This window comes from Kogia breviceps, chromosome 10, assembly GCF_026419965.1.
Source record: "Kogia breviceps isolate mKogBre1 chromosome 10, mKogBre1 haplotype 1, whole genome shotgun sequence".
NCBI lineage: Eukaryota > Metazoa > Chordata > Mammalia > Artiodactyla > Physeteridae > Kogia > Kogia breviceps.
Window position 1 is genome coordinate 66,777,458 of NC_081319.1, and position 19,104 is coordinate 66,796,561.

General features: G+C 36.0%; 1 protein-coding gene across 50 annotated transcripts in view; it reads right to left on the reverse strand.

Annotated features, from left to right (window-relative positions):
- The window catches only part of MLIP (muscular LMNA interacting protein), a 269,496-nt gene that overhangs the window by 91,900 nt on the left and 158,492 nt on the right, over nt 1-19,104 (reverse strand). For 44 of the 50 annotated variants that reach the window (XR_010835034.1, XR_010835031.1, XR_010835033.1 and 41 more), the window contains 4 exons: nt 12,604-12,669; nt 12,437-12,520; nt 12,256-12,315; nt 1,629-1,673 (listed from right to left, as the gene is read on the reverse strand). Coding sequence is in view for 44 of the 50 variants with exons in the window: in XM_067005968.1 (XP_066862069.1) it covers nt 1,629-1,673; nt 12,256-12,315; nt 12,437-12,520; nt 12,604-12,669 (255 nt within the window). In the remaining 6 variants the exon portion in view is untranslated. The remainder of the gene's footprint in view (nt 1-1,628; nt 1,674-12,255; nt 12,316-12,436; nt 12,521-12,603; nt 12,670-19,104) is intronic. The other 6 variants (XM_067005973.1, XM_067005970.1, XM_067005956.1 and 3 more) reach the window with 2 other exon arrangements.

Below are 19,104 nucleotides of genomic sequence, written 5' to 3' on the forward strand. Positions count from 1 at the left end.
ATAACCTCTAACTATGGAGATTGAAGCAGCTCCTCTAGAATTGCTTCCATTGCTATCAAATTATCTACCTCCAGGAGGTGTGGGAGGAGGTATCAGCCCTCTGTACCTCATTGTAAATGAGTCTATATCAGATGCACTTGGGTGCAAATTAGGACTAGATGAGAAAGGAAGGTGACAGTAAAGAATATTCTAGCTACTTTTTCTTGGGTCTGGATCTTGTAGAATGTCTCAGCCACAAAAAAATAGAAGCATTTTTAGGGACTTTCTTTTCTTATATCCAACTGAAGAATCAAGGAACTCAGCTAAATCATGGTGCGTCTAGTCTTTCCAAGATAAGGAGGGGGAAGAGAAGGGGGGAGACATGGATGAAGGGAAAAACAAAGGAAAAAGAGAGGTAAAAAAAGGGAGAACCATTATTTATTGAATCATTTCTATGTGTCAGACTACAGTAAGGGCTTTTCTTATGTTAACAGTTATAAATCTTACATCAACTACATATTAGTATCCCAATTTTATAGATGAAAAAATTTAAGGCACAGAGAGGTTAAGTGACTTTCCAGGATTCATTAGCAAGCAGTAACCCTGTGATTAAAACTTGGGTATAGCCAGCTAAATGCCTCCACTCTTTTAAGTATTACTCCAAATGACTTCCTGTAATAACAGAAAATAACAGTGAAAGCTTCTAGAAAATGTTCTAAGCAGTGTTCCTATCCATACCTTCTAAACATTATTTTCTGAATGTGATGAAGCTCAGTAACTTTACCCAATTTATTATCTGCCTTAGGGAGGTTCTAAAGAAGGCAGAAATGTATAAATTGCAAAGAAGATATGTCACAAAATTTATATTTACTAATTATTGACTCTGAATGATGATGATGATGAAAACTACATAGTAGAAAATATGAAGTATAAACTAAAGGGAATAGTTTACTGGTTTGTTTTAAACTAAAAACTAAACACTTGTTTAGGAGACAATCTTGCCTATACTAGAATATGTTGGGTCAGAAGCAGAAGTTGGCCACATGCTGGATTATTAGGTAAATAAAGAATAGGAATGGGATGAGGCTATGTGTGTGTGTGTGTGCATCTAGGACGTTTGGAGCCAGATCCCCACAATTAAGTGAATCAAGTGTGTGAGTCTATACCTACGTACACATTATTACTATATTTTTGCTCATAGGTGGAAATTGATTTATTTGAAAATAATTTAAATGAAAGAAAACAACAAACTAGTCCAAATCAAATAAATTGGCAATCCCATTAGAAACAGACAAATCTGAATGTTTCAACTATGTGAGTTGACTCTTTCATAATACACACGATAAACCATTACAAAAATGAAAATGTCATCTAAGCCTTGATAATTAGAAAGGCAGAAAGCAGATGTTAGAATTCTGTTTGATTCAGCCAAACTAATCAAATGAGACCTCACTTAAGAAGGAATTTATTAAATAAACTTACCAGACACAACCTGATTTTCCACCTCTGGGCCAATCATACCATCCTACCCCTTCCATTTATGAAAAATTCAACTAATTCAATTTAAATGACTATATAATTGAGTTCCCTCCAAAGCATGTGCATGCACCCATTAATAAAGCAGTATGTATAATTATGAAGGGACTTACATATTTGGTTTCTCGGCCAGCTGCTCTTGGAAGAGTTGTAGGCGTCTGTAGGAAAATAAAAACAATTACACTACTGAAGTAATCAAGAAAATGTTAAAAGATTCAACTTCTGGGATAAATATGTTCACCTTTTGTTTTTTTCCTATTAAGACTTTCTAACCATTGCTCCCTCTTTTCTTTACAAAACTCCCTGTCCCTTTGAAAATTATTTCATTAAACACTATCACTTTGTTTTTTTCATTGCTGTTATTGATCAGATTTCTAGGAAATTTTATCTTATTTATTGATGATGTTTACTCATGGATCATAAGAGTCCCTTATGTAATTTTGGCAATTTCAAAGTTCACACAGAAGTCTCTATCCCCTCAATTCTTTGGGCTGCTCGACTCCAAAGATACTCTTATCCACTCCATTTCAATCATCCGCTGCCAGGACCATTCTTAGATGTTACCTTCACAAATAAAATGGAAAACTTTTAAAATTTCATTTTCACATCCTCCTCTTGGAACTCTACTTCCCTTCTACCATCTTCATTTCTCAGATATCCCAAAACAATATTTCTTCAGCCTCACTGAGACTTCAAAAATCAATGAGCCTTCCCAGCTCCATTATGGCTTTACTGCCTCTCTCATTACATGTTTCATATTCTCAGCCATTTTAAAAGTACCTTAATTTATCCTGCTTCCTTCTCTCCTTGTGACAAACTCACAAAAACTAACAACAAAAACCTGGATGGACTGTATCATATATTTTCTCTAAATTTGTACTGGAAATGCAAAACATGGCTGAGGAAACTCTCTCAACCAAGCTAACTGATTTCATTAAAAATTATGAAATAATATTGTACATCAACTATATTTCAATAAAAAATAAGAAATTAGCTATGGATATATGCAAGTGCACTTGGGTTGCAGGGAGGATAGACTACAAAGGAGCACAAGGAAACTTTTTCTTTTGATGGAAGTTTTATATCTTGGATGTGGTAGAGGTTACACAACTCTATGCTTTGTCAAAACTCATAGAACTGTATACTAAAAGGGAAAATTTTACAGTAGATAAATTATACCTCAATAAACCTGACTTTTAAAACAGAACTATATAAGCTATAATAAAGAACTGAACATAGGGACTGAAGTATATAGTAGACACTGAACAGATTTTTGAACTGGAATATCAGATTGACAAATCCTCTTAGAGGCATAAGGAAGCAATAAATTAAGAAAATATTTAAAGATTAAGAGATATAGAATACAGAAGCAAAAGTGAAAAAAATCAGTCTAGTAAGAGTCCTAGGAGGAAAGAAATGTTTGAAAAAAAATAATGACTAAAACTATCTTAAATGTAAGGGGAGGGCTTCCCTGGTGGCACAGTGGTTGCGAGTCCACCTGCTGATGCAGGGGACATGGGTTTGTGCCCCGGTCAGGGAGGATCCCACATGCTGCGAAGATGCTGGGTCCATGGGCCATGACCACTGGGCCTGTGAGTCTGGAGGCTGTACTCCACAACGGGAGAAGCCACGGCAGTGAGAGGCCCGCATACCACAGAAAAAAAAAAAAAAAAAAAAAGTAAGGGAAAAAAAGAGTGAAAACTTCAGATGAAAGGTCAAAGAGATACATAAGAGAAAAACAAAGCACATTTAGACACATAATAGGAAATATCAGTAACATCATAGATAAAGATAAAATTCTAAAAGATCACAGTGCCACTCTGTAAATGATCACTCTGTAGCAGAGGAGTCAATATCATGCTGACAAAATACTTCACAAGTTATATTGTTGAAAAAAAAAGAACCTAGGCCAAAAACTGTTGAAAAGAGGGAACCTATAATTTTACATCCAGCAAAACTATAATTTAAAAGAAGGGAGGGCAGAGTCAAGATGGCGGTGTGGGAAGATGTGGAGTTCGTGTCTCCCCACAACTAGGGCACATGCCGGACACTGGTGGGGGACCTCGATGCCCAAGGATATGAGAGGAACCCCCAAGTGAACCGGTAGGATGTGGGGGGACTGAGGATGGAGGAGAAGTGGAGGCCGGACAGGATGGGTGCCCCTGAGGGGGTGGCTGAGAGTGGGGAGGGGTTCCCAAGTGGAGGGACCATCAGGGGCTTGGGTTGGGGGAGCACACGCAGAGTTTCCCCTGCCCAATAGGCTGGGGAAATCTGCCCAGCCCTTGGGCCACTTCTTATGCATTCAGAGTCACCCTCTAGGCTGCCTTGGTCCTGGGGGCATAGGTTGGAGGCTGGGGGGAGAACAAGAGAGGCAGGAGGGAGGGACCCTTCAGGACCAGAGGAGAAGGAGAGGCACAGAGGGCATTTGCCTTGCCTACTTGAGACTGGGAAGCCTGTTGGGCTCCCAGGTGGGGTCCCCTGCTCTCTGAGACCAGAGGTGGGAAGCACACCTGGGCCCCTTCTGTTCCATTAAGCCTAAGCCCCATCCCCCATACCTCCCAGGGCCTTTTCCAGCCCTGTGGGTCTTAAGTATAGGTCCCACCCACTGCTCAAACCCAACCTTGCTTAGGACACAGTCTCCACAGCCAAGGCCTTTTCCACCTTTTTGGTTTTTTTCTCCTCCTCTTTCTTACTACTGTGGTTATGTTTTACCTTCTGGTTGTTGTTTCATCTATATTTTCATTTTTATATTCTTTCTAACATATCTGTTACTTTCCTAGTCTAATTTTATTTTTTATTTTGTTATTGTTCTTTTTTTGTTGTTTTTTCTGCTGCCTTGCACAGCTTGCAGGATATTGGTTCACAAGCCGGGGGTCAGGCTGAAAGTCCTGCAATGGGAGCTCTGAGTCCAAACCACTGGACTAACAGAGAACCTCAGACCCCAAGGAATATTCATTGGAATGATGTTTCCCAGAGGTCATCATCTTGGCACTAAGACCCAGCTATACCCAACAGCCTACAAACTCCAGTGTTGAAAGCCTCAGAACAAACAACCAGTAAGACAGGAACACAATCCCACTCATCAAAAAAAAAAAAAGAGAAGGCAAAAAATATGTCACAGATGAAGGAGCAAGGTAAAAACCTACAAGACCAAATAAATGAAGAGGAAATTGGCAATCTACCTGAAAAAGAATTCAGAGTAATAATAGTAAAGATGATCCAGAATCTCAGAAATAGAACAGAAGCATGGATTGAGAAAATACAAGAAATGTTTAACAAAGGTCTAGAAGAACTGAAGAACAAACAAACAGAGATGAACAATACAATAACTGAAATGAAAAATACACTAGAAGGAATCAATAACAGAATAACTGAGACAGAAGAACGAGTAAGTGAGCTGGAAGACAAAATGGTGGAAATAACTGCCAAGGAGCAGAATCAAGAAAAAAGAATGAAAAGAATTGAAGATAAGCTCAGAGACCTCTGGGACAACAATAAACACACCAACACTCAAATTATAGGGGTCACAGAAGAAGAAGAGAAAAAGAAGGGGTCTGAGAAAATATTTGAAAAGATTATAGTGGAAAACTTCCCACTATAATCCTTTCCCATGGAAAAGGAAAGTCACCCAAGCCCAGGAAGCACAGACAGTTTCCTACAAGATAAACCCTATGAGAAACACACCAAGACACACATTAATCAAAAAAACAAAAATTAAATTCAAAGTAAAAATATTAAAAGTAGCAAGAGAAAAACAAAAAATAACATACAAAGGAATTCCCATAAGGTTATCAGCTGAGTTTTTAGCAGAAACTCTGCAGGCCAAAAGGAATGACAGGATATACTTAAAGTGATGAAAGAGAAAAATGTACAACCATGATTACTCTACCCAGCAAAGATCTCATTCAGATTCGATAGAGATATCAAAGGCTTTTCAGACAAGCAAAAGCTAAGAGAATTCAGCACCACCAAACCAGCTTTACAACAAATGCTAAAGAAACTTCTCTAGGCGGGAAACACAAGAAAAGAAAAAGACCCATGAAAACAAACCCAAAAATGGTAGTAGGAACATACATATCAACAATAACCTTGAATGTAAACGGTGTAAATGTCCCAACCAAAAAACACAGACTGGCTGAATGGATACAAAAACAAGACCCGTATATATGTTGTCTACAAGACACCCACTTCAGACCTAGGGACACATGCAGACTAATAGTGAAGGAATGTAAAAAGATACTCCATGCAAATGGAAATCAGAAGAAAGCTGGAGTAGCAATACTCATATCAGATAAAATAGACATTAAAATAAAGACTGTTACAAGAGATAAGGAAGGACACTACATAATGTTCAAGGGATCAATTCAGTAAGAAGATATAACAATTATAAATGTTTATGCACCCAACATAGGAGCACCTCAATACATAAGGCAAATCTAACAACCATGAATTGGGAAATCGACAGTAACACAATAATAGTAGGGGACTTTAACACCCCAATTATACCAGTCTATAGATCATCCAAACAGAATATAAGTAAGGAAACAAAAGCTTTAAATAACACAATAGACCAGATAGATTTAACTGATAGTTATATAACATTCCACCTGAAAGTGGCAGAATAAACTTTCTTCTCAAGTGCACACAGAACATTCTTCAGGATAGATCACATTTGGGGTCAAAAATCAAGCCTCAGAAAATTTAAGAAAACTGAAATTATATCAAACATCTTTTCTGATGACAACACTATGAAACTGGAAAACAATTACAGGAAAAAAAACTGTAAAAAACACAAATACATGGAGGCTAAACAGTGCACTACTAAATAACCAAGAGATCACTGAAGAAATTAAAGAAGAAAAAAAAATACATAGAAACAAATGACAATGAAAACACGATGACGCAAAACCTATGGGACTCAGCAAAAGCAGTTCTAAGAGGGAAGTTTATAGCAATTCAATCTCACCTCAAGAAACAAGAAAAATCTCAGATAAACAATCTAACACTACTCCTAAAGCAACTAGAGAAAGAAGAACAAAGAAAACCCAAACTCAGTAGAAGGAAAGAAATCATAAAGAACAGAGCAGAAATAAATGAAATAGAAATGAAGAAAACAATAGCAAAGATCAATAGAACTAAAAGCTGGTTCTTTGAGAAGATAAACAAAATTGATAAACCCTTAGCCAAACTCATCAAGAAAAAAAGGGAGTGGATGCAAATCAATAAAATTAGAAATGAAAAAGGAGGAATCACAACTGACACCACAGAAATAGAAAGAATTATAAGAGATTACTACAAACAACTATATGCCAATAAAATGGACAACTATGAAGAAATGGAAAATTTTTTGGAAAGGTACAATTTTCCAAGACTGAACCAGGAAGGGTTAGAAAATATAAACAGACCTATCACAAGTAATGAAATTGAAACTTTAATTAAAAATCTTCCAACAAACAAAAGCCCAGGCCCAGAGGCTTCACAGGTGAATTCTATCAAACATTTAGAGAAAAGCTAACACTCATCCTTCTCAAACTCTTCCAAAAAAGTGCAGAGGGAGGAACACTCCCACATTTATTTTATGAAGTCACCATCACCCTGATAACCAAAACCAGAAAAGATATCACAAAAAATTTATAGACCAATATCACTGATGACCACAGATGCAAAAATCCTCAACAAAATACTAGCAAACAGAATCCATCAGCATATTAAAAGGATCATACACCATGATCAAGTGGAACTTATCCCAGGGATGCAAGGATTCTTCAATATATGCGAATCAATCAATGTGATACACCATATTAACAAATTAAGGAATAAAAACCATATGATCACCTCAATAGATGCAGAAAAAGCTTTTGACAAAATTCAACACCCATTTATGACAAAATCTCTCCAGAAAATGGGTATAGAGGGAACCTACCTCAACATAATAAAGGTCATTTATGACAAACCCACATTAAACCACATACTCAATGGAGAAAAATTGAAAGCATTTCCTCTAAGATCAGGAACAAGACAAGGATGTCCACTTTCACCACTCCTATTCAACATAGTTTTAGAAGTCCTAGCCATGGTAATCAGAGAAGAAAAACAAATAAAAGGAATACAAATTGGAAAAGAAGAAGTAAAACTCTCACTGTTTGTAGAAGACATGATACTATACATAGAAAATCCTAAAAATGCCACCAGAAAACTACTAGAACTAATCAATGAATTTGGTAAGGTGCAGGACACAAAATTAATGCACAGAAATCTCTGGCCTTCCTATCTACTAACAATGAAAAATCAGAAAGAGAAATAAACAATCCCATCTACCATTGCAACAAAAATAATAAAATACCTAGGAATAAACCTGCCTAAGGAGTGAAAGACTTGTACTCAGGAAACTATAAAACACTGATGAAAGAAATCAAAGATGACATAACAGTTGGAGAAATATGCAATGTTCTTGGATTGGAAGAATCAATATTGTGAAAATGACTATACTACCCAAAGCAATCTACAGATTCAGTGCAATCTTTATCAAACTACCAATGACATTCTTCACAGAATTAGAACACAAAATGTTGCAATTCATATGGAAACACAAAAGACCACAAATAGCCAAAGCAATCTTGAGAAAGAAAAACTGAGCTGAAGGAATCAGGCTCCCCAACTTCAAACTATATTACAAAGCCACAGTAATCAAGACCTTATTGAATACAACCAAGAGGTCCACAAGAAGAAAAATAAATCCAGGAAAAAGCTATGAATGTGTAAGAAATAAGGATCTAAATAAAGTATAAGTGTCTAAATAAAGAAGAAATCAAGAAAAATTTAACCATTAAAATTCAGATCTAGAAGTCCAAAAAATACTAACAAACTATGTCTACATACATTAGATAGATAGATAGATAGAGAGATAGATAGATAGATAGATAGATAGATCTTGATTAAAAACAAAAGGAAAGTGAAAAATGCTGTGGTACTTAAGTTTAGAAAAAGATATATGTAAGCTTTAAAATTGATAGGAAAATAAGCATAATTATTGTCTTTAATAATTTAGATGTAAATATGAAAAGTAACAAAAATGCAAAGTAAAATTTTCAAACCAGTAAATATCAAAATATCTAAAGGAAAGTTAAAAAAGAAAACATTTCAAGTAGCAAATATAAAATAAGATAGGAGATATTAGTCAATATAAGAAGAATTACAGTAATTGTTAATGGCTTAAGGTCCCAGATAAACAGAATTTCATATCAAATATAAAAGTGATATACAGAAATATGTTGTCTTGGAGAAAATAAGATGAGTGTACAAAAAGATAAAAAACTAAAGTAATAGAAAATAGTAAAAAATAATAATAATAATAGAAAATATAATAAAAGATACATCTAGGAAAACATGAATTAAAAATTACATATATGTTATGTATCAATATATAAGGTCACAATTTTCATATGAGACTAAAAAGAAAAGCCTCAGGTTCACAAGGACTGTATAGGCTACTAAAGGCTAGAAAAATCAAAACGATGAGAATAAACACATAAGCTGTAGCAATATAGTTTCAAAATCAAAGTCAAATCTTATGAACACTTCTCTAGCCTTATTCGTTCTCTTTTTCTTGGCAACAATCACCATGATCACACTCTCTTAAACACTGTGCTCTTGTAGCTTCCATGTTACCACACTGCCCTGACCACAATAGACTTTTATTCTTCTTGATTGGACCTGCAATATTTTGTTCCTGGGAGCTCCGTACAGGGCGTCCACAGCATCGACGTACCAGTCATCCCCCGATCCCTTGTACCAGCTCCAGCCACACAGGTTTCAGGCCTCCCTGACACACATCTTGAACTTATCCTATCCAAATAAACATAACCCTCTTCCCTCTACCACAGTGAGCCTCCTTCATGTTTGTCTACAGTCGAGTCAAAGAGCAGGAGCTCTTCCACAATTCTCCTCTCCTTCTCTTCACACATCCCAACCCAAGCAAGGCTGCAATATCTCTTTCATACCCGGTGTTTCTCTGCAGCTCCTCTGCACCAGGACACCATCATGGTTCCTCTGACCTCGGCAGCCTCATCACAGCAGCCATCAGCCAGCTTTCTCAATAGTTTCATTTTATTCCCTCCATATTTTTATATCTTCCCATTTTCCCTGGAATCCAAACTTCATGGCATGGCATGTAAGTATCCTTGCCGTCCCTACATCTCTTTCTCACCTCATTTCACACTGTTCACCATACTGCAACCACACTGGCCTTCTTCATGCACACTAAGCTCTTTCCTACCAGGATATTTGCACATGCTTACTCCTCTTCCTGAAAGCTATTCTCCCTGATCTTCCTATGACTGGCTTCTTTCCCTCATGGTCTCAGTTTGAATCCTACTTTCAGATCGCTATATCCAAAGTACACCTCTCAGTGTACAGAAAAAGGAACGCCCCTACCTTGCTGGTGGGAATGTAAATTGGTGCAACCACTATGGAGAACTGTATGGAGGTTCCCTAAAAAACTAAAGATAGAACCACCATATGATCCTGCAATCCCACTCCTGGGCATATATCCAGAGAAAACTCCAATTTGAAATGATACATGCACCCCAATGTTCATTGCAGCACTATTTACAATAGTCAAGACATGGAAGCAACCTAAATGTTTGTTAGCAGATGCATAGGTAAAGAAGATGTGGTACATATATACAATGGAATATTACTCAGCCATTTAAAAATAATGAAATAATGCCATTTGTAGCAACTTGGATGGACCTAGCGATTATCATACTAACTGATGTAAGTCAGACAAAGACAAATACCACATGATATCACTTTATATGTGGAATCTAAAACAAAAAAAAATGATACAAATGAACTTATTAACAAAACAGAAAAGACCCACAGACATAGAAAACAAATTTATGGTTACCAAAGGGCAAAGGGGGTGTGGGGAGGGGTACATTAGGAGGCTAGGATTAACATATACATACTCCTATATATAAAATAGATAAACTACAAGGCCCTACTGTGTAACATAGGAAACTATACTCAATATTTTGTAATAACCTATAAGGGAAAAGAATCTGAAGACGAATACATATATGTATATTTGTATAACTGAATCACTGTGCTGTAACCTGAAACTAACACTACATTGTAAATCAACTCTACTTCAATAAAAAAATAAAAGTACTCCTCTCCATTTACTCTGCCTTGCTCACACTTATCACCATAGTACCTCACAGTGCCAAGCCCATAGTAAGCACTAATAAATATTTGTTAAATGAAATAATTGCCTTAAATTGAATGGTCTAGAATAATGCATCTTTAACACTATAAGCATTCAATATTTGTTAAATAAATCAATAATACAGGTTATTACTCACATATTAAGTCCTATTCCTTTTACATTTAATGTAATATAGGGTATTTTTACAAGTTCAACAAATGAAATGAGAAAAAAATACATTTAAAATTTATATAAACTAACACACTATTGTAAAACAGTTATACTCAAATAAAGATGTTAAAAATAAATAAATAAATAAAATAAAATTTATATAGTCTCTGACAAATCAAACTTTTCTATCTTTAGATTAAAAGACTTAAAGAATATACAAAATAGGTTACAAATAGAGAAGCTATAACTATCCATTTGCAGGTTCTCTCTACTAAAATATAATAATATTGACAATGAGTGATTACCTGTCTTCTACATCATTATTAAAGGATATTCATCTATAATGTTCCAATTGAAAATTAGAAATACTCTTTTAGTTACAGGCAATTCTGTACATTTAAAATCTACTTTAAACACAACTTTGTAAATCAACTATAATAAAAATTTTTAAATAAGTAACATACAATAAAATCTACTTTATACATACAATGTCTAATTTTGAAAAATAATATATAAAAAGTATACTAATTCCAAGAGAGAAAATAAGACTGACCAAAAAAACCTAACAATTATCAATAAAAGAAAAACCACCATCATTTTGAAATTCGGGTAAGTAGATCTGTACAAAGCATTCAAAAAAAAATAACTTGGAGAAATGTAATATTTTATCCCAACAAATGGAAAAGGCTACATGATAAGAAGGGAGTACTTAAATATTCAATTATAATAATGCTTTAGTAGTCCTCAAATGATCTAAAATATCCAGGATTCTGTCCCTCTGAGTTAATGAACAATGAAATATATTCACTTAACCAAAAGAAAAGAATTCCAGAAATAATACCAGTGTTAAAGCCCTAAGACTAACACTACTTTAGTCTACCTCATTTTCAGTTTCTACAAGTCTAAGGGCTCTGAATTATATAAGTACTGAAGCTATGGTTTGGGATGAGAATAAATCACAAATTCTACATACATTTCTATATCCTAAATGCCAACATATAACAACACAGTCAAATACTTTGGCTTTCAAACTGTTATGAACTTGACCTACAGTTAGAAATAGATTTTACTGCAACCTATATACACATGCCTATACCTATACATGTAAATGAATTGAAATAAATGTCAACAATACCTACTCACTGCTTGGAATAATACAGTCTGATTGATAGTTTACATTCTTATTATTCTATTTTTAATATGCTGTTTGCTAACAACAAATAAACAAAAAACAAAAAACCCACAATGCTAGTTGCTATCCACTAATTTACCAAATCACTACTGGCCCTTGACCTGCAGTTTAAAAATCATTAATCTAGTAACTCTTATGGTTCAGTAAATTATATTAAATACATACATACTTTGATTGTGTCAGAACCCAAAAATGTCTGTAGAGAACTTGAAGGAGAATCAGAAGAATGCTAGAAAAAAAAAAAAAAAAAAAAAGGACAAGCTTATGATGCATCCATCTTAGCCAAGCAGAGGGAAATGAAGTGAAGCAAAGCAAAGGTTTGAATTGCACGGTCTAGTCTAAGGCATTACCATAGACAAGGAATCCTGTAAGACCTTATCAATGGTAGCACAGAGCTCTTCAGTTTGCTGCCTGAGCTGTTCAGGGAAACACAACTGGAAGAATTGAAACCAGGTACTGGGTTAGCAATGAGTTTCGGGATTGCATTTCAAAAGCAGGGGTGATCTGAAGCCATTACCTCCAGAGGTGGATCTAATGTGTTGTCCTTGGAGATGCTCTCTGTCTTGGCTGGTTCATCTAGTGCCTAGTGATAATAAATGAAATAGTTCTCATGTGAGGATTTTAGTCAAATATACATGTAGTAAAGTCTGAATTCAAAGAAAGCCCTGTATGTCTCAATGTTTCCAAGAAGAAATATCTTTGAAACGTTTGATGAGCTATTCTCTGACCTGGAGGCATTGCCCACAACTGCCTACTTTCTCCTGTGGAACTAGTATCTCCAATATAAGCAGTCTTGTAGTTCTTGTGGGCACAAGTCCCATTGGCTTTTGGAGCTAGGTATTTTGGGAGCTTTTCCCTTGGGTGGGAGCCTTAAAAGCTGGAATATTAGATGTGCAGCCTAAAACCTCAGGGCAAAGTTGGGAGCTGGGGTTTCCCTCCCAATTGTTTGGCACTGTGCCAGGGATGGGGTCGATGGCAAGAATGTATCTCAGCTATTCCTTCCAGATTTCGTATGGATATTTTTTTATTAATCTGAGATGCTGGAGTCACTCAGCTGGTTTCTGGATTTCTCTCAGAGGAAATTTCTCCTTGTGCAGCTTTATATTCAACGTGTCCCTAGGAGGAGAGAAGTTCAGAAGCTGCCTATGTTGCCATCTTGGTCCATCTCCTTCATCATTTCTAATATTTATTTGTGTCCACCTGCTTTTTTCTTAATCAAATTCCATGTAGAATTATCCATTTCTAATCTCTTAATTGTACTAACTTTTGGCTTTGATCTTCTTTGGCATACTCACATTCCATTTCAGTAGTTTCTGTTCATATCTTTATTATTTATTTCCTTCTACATTCTTTGGATTTATCCTATATTCCCTCAAAGAATCCCTTTTGTTGTATTCTACAAGTTGTGATATATTGTATGGTCACTGTCATTCAATTCTAAATACATTTTTAGGTATTTCCATTAAGGTAGGTTTTTTTTCTAATTTTTTTAAAATATAAGGGTTTTTTCCCCCAATTTTTAATTTACCTACTTATTTAGTTATAACAATAGAACTTCTCAAAATAGCCATTTCTTATGTAGTGTGAGATTTATAGTATAAGACATGATTAGTTTTTTGTAAATATTCCATTTATGTTAACTATTCTCTAATTGTAAATATTCCATTTACAATTAGAGAATTGTAAATATTCCATTTATGCTAAATAAAACATATATTCTCTAATTGTTGGCTGCAGAGCTCTGTGTGTGTGTGTGTGTGTGTGTGTGTGTGTGTATATGTATCTACCAGATCAAGATTTTTCATTTTTTTTTCAAATCATCTTAGTTTTACCACCTTCTTTTGTATGCTTATTCTATTAATAATTGAAAGTCATCAATTAATTAAAAGTCACCATAAAATCTCACAGAATTATAGTGAATCTGTTAATTTCTCCCTGTGATCTTAGCAATTTTTCTCAATGTAGTTTGAAATCTTTTTATTAGCTACATTCATAATTAGAAGAAGTGTACCTTCCTCATGAATCAAAGATTTGTCATATGAGGTAACCCTCTATATCCCTAATAGTGCTTTGTGTCTTAATCTCTATTTTGCCTGATAAAACCAAATGTTTTTATTAGCATATACCTAAGATGCAAAATGGAAATAGACTACATCACTGAGTCATGGACAGAGAACCATGCTGAATGGCCAAGTTGAGCTATAACCAACTGCGATGTGAGGAGGAAATGAACATTTATTATGTTAAGCTATCCCTCTTATTTCAATAACTCACAAAGGAAAATACTGTCTGAAAATCATTTTTTCAAAATCTATTTCTCTGCATTAAATAAAATATAAAACATTGGCTATGATAACCTAATAGAAACCCTTGAGACTGCCTCTTTCCTACCATAAAAAAATCTGTTTTCCTCTCCTCCTCCATCCTCTATATTTTTGATTAATCATGAGTAATGGATAGCAGGGAACAGAAAATGTCGTAAAGATAACTCCTTGCTGGTGTTCAGACAGCTTAATTTTTCCTTGACATGGTGTTCTAATCACCTCCTATTTACCCTGTTGGTGGGAGAGGGGAAGGGCTTCGCACTCTGTGGTGATGGGGATGGCCAAATACATGACACCTGATACTGGACAGATGAAATCAACAGCAGTTGAATAGTCAGAGGTGGTCACGGCCCAGGGGAAGAAACTGTGCATTCCATCAGGGCCACATAAGAGCTGTGCTCTGGGAACAGTGAACAACAGGGGCTGTGGAAGGCAGGTTTTGTAAGATCAAGAGAGTGAGGCGTCCCTGCTTCCTTAGAAGGGTGTGATTGGCTTGTTTGAATAAGTAGGCACTGCACCTGGTCGGTTGAATAGGGAGGGTTAGGGGACCTTATCTGGGGGAGCAGAGTGAGGAGGTGAGCTTGCAATTAGACCAGCTGAGGCCCTCCCAATTCTACCAGGTGCCAAGCAGGTAGTATTGGGCTTTAATTTTAGGCTTTACACTACACATGGCTTCTATGACGATCATTATAGAGAAGAAAAAAGTCAGAAATTAATGACCCAGAGGGAGGGGATATAGGTATACATACAGCTGATTCAGTTCATTGTAGAGCAGAAGCTAACACAACATGGTAAAGCAATTATACTAAAAAAATAATAATAAAATAAAAGCCATAGACTGGGAGAAAATACTTGCAAAGTAAAAAAAGAAAAAGAAAAAAATTAATTAGTGACCAGGATTAACAACAAACTTCTTAGGAGAGAACCTTGGGATAGCTCTTCCTCACTCTCCAGCAACACCTTCTACCCACCCCTCACTTGCATGCTGCACTCTAACCACAACGGATGACTTGAGTTCTTTGAACTTGTGCTGACCTTCCAAGCACGCGTTATTATCTTTGCCTAGATTATCCTTCCTCCATCCTCAGCTCACTTAGAATTCGTATTCATCCTAAAAATCCTAATCCAGCTCCTTTATAATTGGCGTTTGCACCAGGGAAAAACCTACCCCTCCCTCCTTGGGGTACTGTATCATTCCATACATGCCTTAAACATATTGTTAGCATCATTACTCTTCAACTGTATCTCCTCTCTACTGGACCATTTGTCCTACAACAATTAGGAAACTATGGTATTTATCTTGGTGGTCTCAGGACAGAACACATGATATGTCTTCAGTAAAGATCTTTAGGATGACTTGAAAGGGCAGACTGACAAATAAATGGAGCTAAATGAATAAACAAATCATAGAAAGAATTTTTTTCACTGTTGAGGCCTCTACGCGCAGGCTCAGTGGCCATGGCTCACGGGCCCAGCCGCTCTGCCGCATGTGGGATCTTCCCGGACCGGGGCACGAACCCGTGTCTCCTGCATCAGCAGGCGGATTCTCAACCACTGCGCCACCAAGGAAGCCCAAGAATATGATCTTAATAAGCCTTGGTAAAATGCTCTAGAGAAGGAGTTTAAACTCTGAATATTTTAAGTAACAATTTATTTTCCCATATTTCAATTAAATTTGTTTACCATCAAAGATCTGAGTATGTGATCCATGTTAATATAATGAGCAAATATTTTTTCAGCCAAAATCAAATAGGGTTATTATCTTGGTTACTTCGTGGGAAATTACTATAGGCAAACACAACTTTTATTATGCTACTTAAAGTATTGAAATTTACTCAAAGAATGAAAAAACTATCTACTCAGAATGCTTGCAAAATTAAGGAAGATAACTAGTATTCAGTCAGTAATGCTGAAACTTTGAAATGGAGACAATACTCAAACTGCATTAACATTTGGAAGGGGGATTATTTTGAGCTTGAATAGCCTTGACATTCACTAGAATTGATTTTTTTATTGACAAGGAGTTCTCTGTCATATATATCATGTTGATCCACTCCTTCTAGCAGCCATAAAAAGTAGGTTTTTTCTCTGTAGTACAAAAATGTATTAAAAGAAAATATATTAAATCTCCATTAATGTGAAGCCTGACCATAGATTGCTTTTTGACAACATAGCCAGCAGGATTGTATTGATGTTTCTTTAGATTTATTCATTTTGAGTGAAGTTCTCTCAGAATATTCTCCAATAAAAGATTTTATTTAGGGCTTCCCTGGTGGCGCAGTGGTTGAGAGTCCACCTGCCAATGCGGGAGACACGGGTTCGTGCCCCGGTCCGGGAAGATCCCACATGCCGCGGAGCGGCTGGGCCCGTGGGCCATGGCCGCTGGGCCTGCGCGTCCGGAGCCTGTGCTCCGCAGGGGGAGAGGCCACAACAGTGAGAGGCCTGCATACCACACAAAAAAAAAAAAGATTTTATTTAAAAAAACATATATTTCTACCAAACTGGCTGATAGCCAAGTGAGGCATAAATGGAACATGCTTTGAATCCTATTTTTAAAGATTCTTAACTAATGGTTAGAAATAGTTCATTTAAAGTGGTTATATTTTGCTCAGCACAACCAACTTCGGGGTCCAGTTTTTGAAAAGAAACATAGTGAATCTACTTTTAGAAGAAAATAGTTTCTGAGCTCAGCATGACATTATAATTCAGAGGCAAAGAACTAGGAACCAGCATTGTAAATCAAAGTCTTTATGAGAATATATGCCCACACACTGTAATAGGTGTTCCCCATCCAAAAGGAGCATCTCTCATGGAATTGCAAACACTGTTAAGTCAGATATATTGAATCAGCAGACTGGCTAGAACCTGCTCTCTTTGGAAATAGGATTAAGTTCTAAAAATCTGAAAATAGAATGAATTAGTTGCACTCTAAGTAGAGTTAGAAAGTAAACTGCTTCCAAAGAGAGGATACTTTAAAAGGGCTTGTAAACTTTTTGTGATGCCTGGACTATCTATCTGGATTGGAATTCAAAAAGTTCATGGGCGAGTACTGTATTTTAATAATGATAAAATTAACCTCCCAAAAAACAATTCAGGCAGAACCCCCAAACTGCTATACTTTGTTAAGCTGACCAGCTATTTGGTAGAATAAATCCTGTGACTACAAGAGATTTGCTTGATTTTCAGTCATTAATACAAAACCTTTTGTAGGATTGGAGATATTCTCAGCTAAATAAATCTCATTTTGATTCTCTAGTTGGAGATTCAGGTCTGAATAGCATTCAGATCTGAAGAAAAGGGGGAAATGTATGCTGTAAGCCAAAGGGGCCTCCAATATATAAAATTACAGCTTCCTTAAAGGTCTAGGAATATTTATCAGCAGATTATTTTCATATGATTGGTTTAAAAATTTCAAGAATTGAGGAAATTTACGTGGTGTTTTTAATCCCAAGATTTCTGGCGGGTTAAATGTCTGTTCCTCTCACACAGAAGGAAGGGAGTTTTGGCAAGTCATTACAGCCAGTTTCAAACCTGTTCCTGAAGGCTTAAGGGCAAAGCCTCCAGACTTTTTCTCCATTTAATCAAGTATATCAGAAGGGTGTTCCTGGTTCCCAGCCAGCACCTCCTCTACTGTAATTCACCACCTCTCTTTTAATAACTCAGAAAATTGGGCTGTTTTGTAAACCCTCACTAACTCAAGTCTTGTCAGAACTACGCTATTTCCAATTCCCTTTAACTGTTCCTCATTAAACAAAAAACAACTTTTGCTGCTCTAATTTAATGAAGATTTAAATATATTCTAGCAAGTAATAAAAAATTATCCAAAACATCACCTCTTGCTCAATATTTCACTTTAGCTAATTGATGTCACTGTTGCATGGTGAGCTGGGAAAAGCTAGGGGATAATCAGATCCCACTTAAGGTCCATTTCAGCAACTCACTAGCCCTGCAGCTTTGGGAAATTTAGTTGACATTTTGGAGCATCAAACTTTTCACAGAGTTGTGAGGATAGTAAAGCATTTAGCTCAGTGTCTGACATGCTAAAGTACTCAGTATGGCAGCCATTGTGATTGTATTCTTTAACCATTAAAAGGTACCAAGTCTAAAACCAACTTACTTTCCTTATAGCAGAAGGTCTTTTATATCTTTTCCATGTAATTAGAATTGATGAAGCTTATTCTACCCTAAAGAAAGACGCTTATCATCATCCTAATTGCCACATACTAGGCCCCTTTATTTTTACAATCCTATGAGCAAAAAATTGCTTTAAAATCGTGTGGAATAAAATTGGAAATTTAAGAGACCTACCCAGGTGCAAACTAAATTAATTCATTCAATGAATGTTTAGCAACTACTATATTTTCTCAAATAGTTTATAGTAGAAAAAACAACAACAACCAGTATGCATACTTTAATATGGTTTAGTAAGCGCCTTAAAAGAAGTAGTTGCATGGTAGACAATTGCCTAAGAAGAACCAATTAGTATAGATTTGGGTCCTGGGCACTTTAACTTTTCCATTGTTAAAGAAATTGGGAACACATTTACTTCTTGAACTAACCTAAATTAAGAGATGTCTCTCTAGTCTAGACCATATGCTAAGTTGGTAACCAGATTTTGTTAAATTTTTGAGACATGCAAAGATCCTAAAATAGTCTCACCCAAAGACATATGTTTAATCAGATTGGAGTTTACC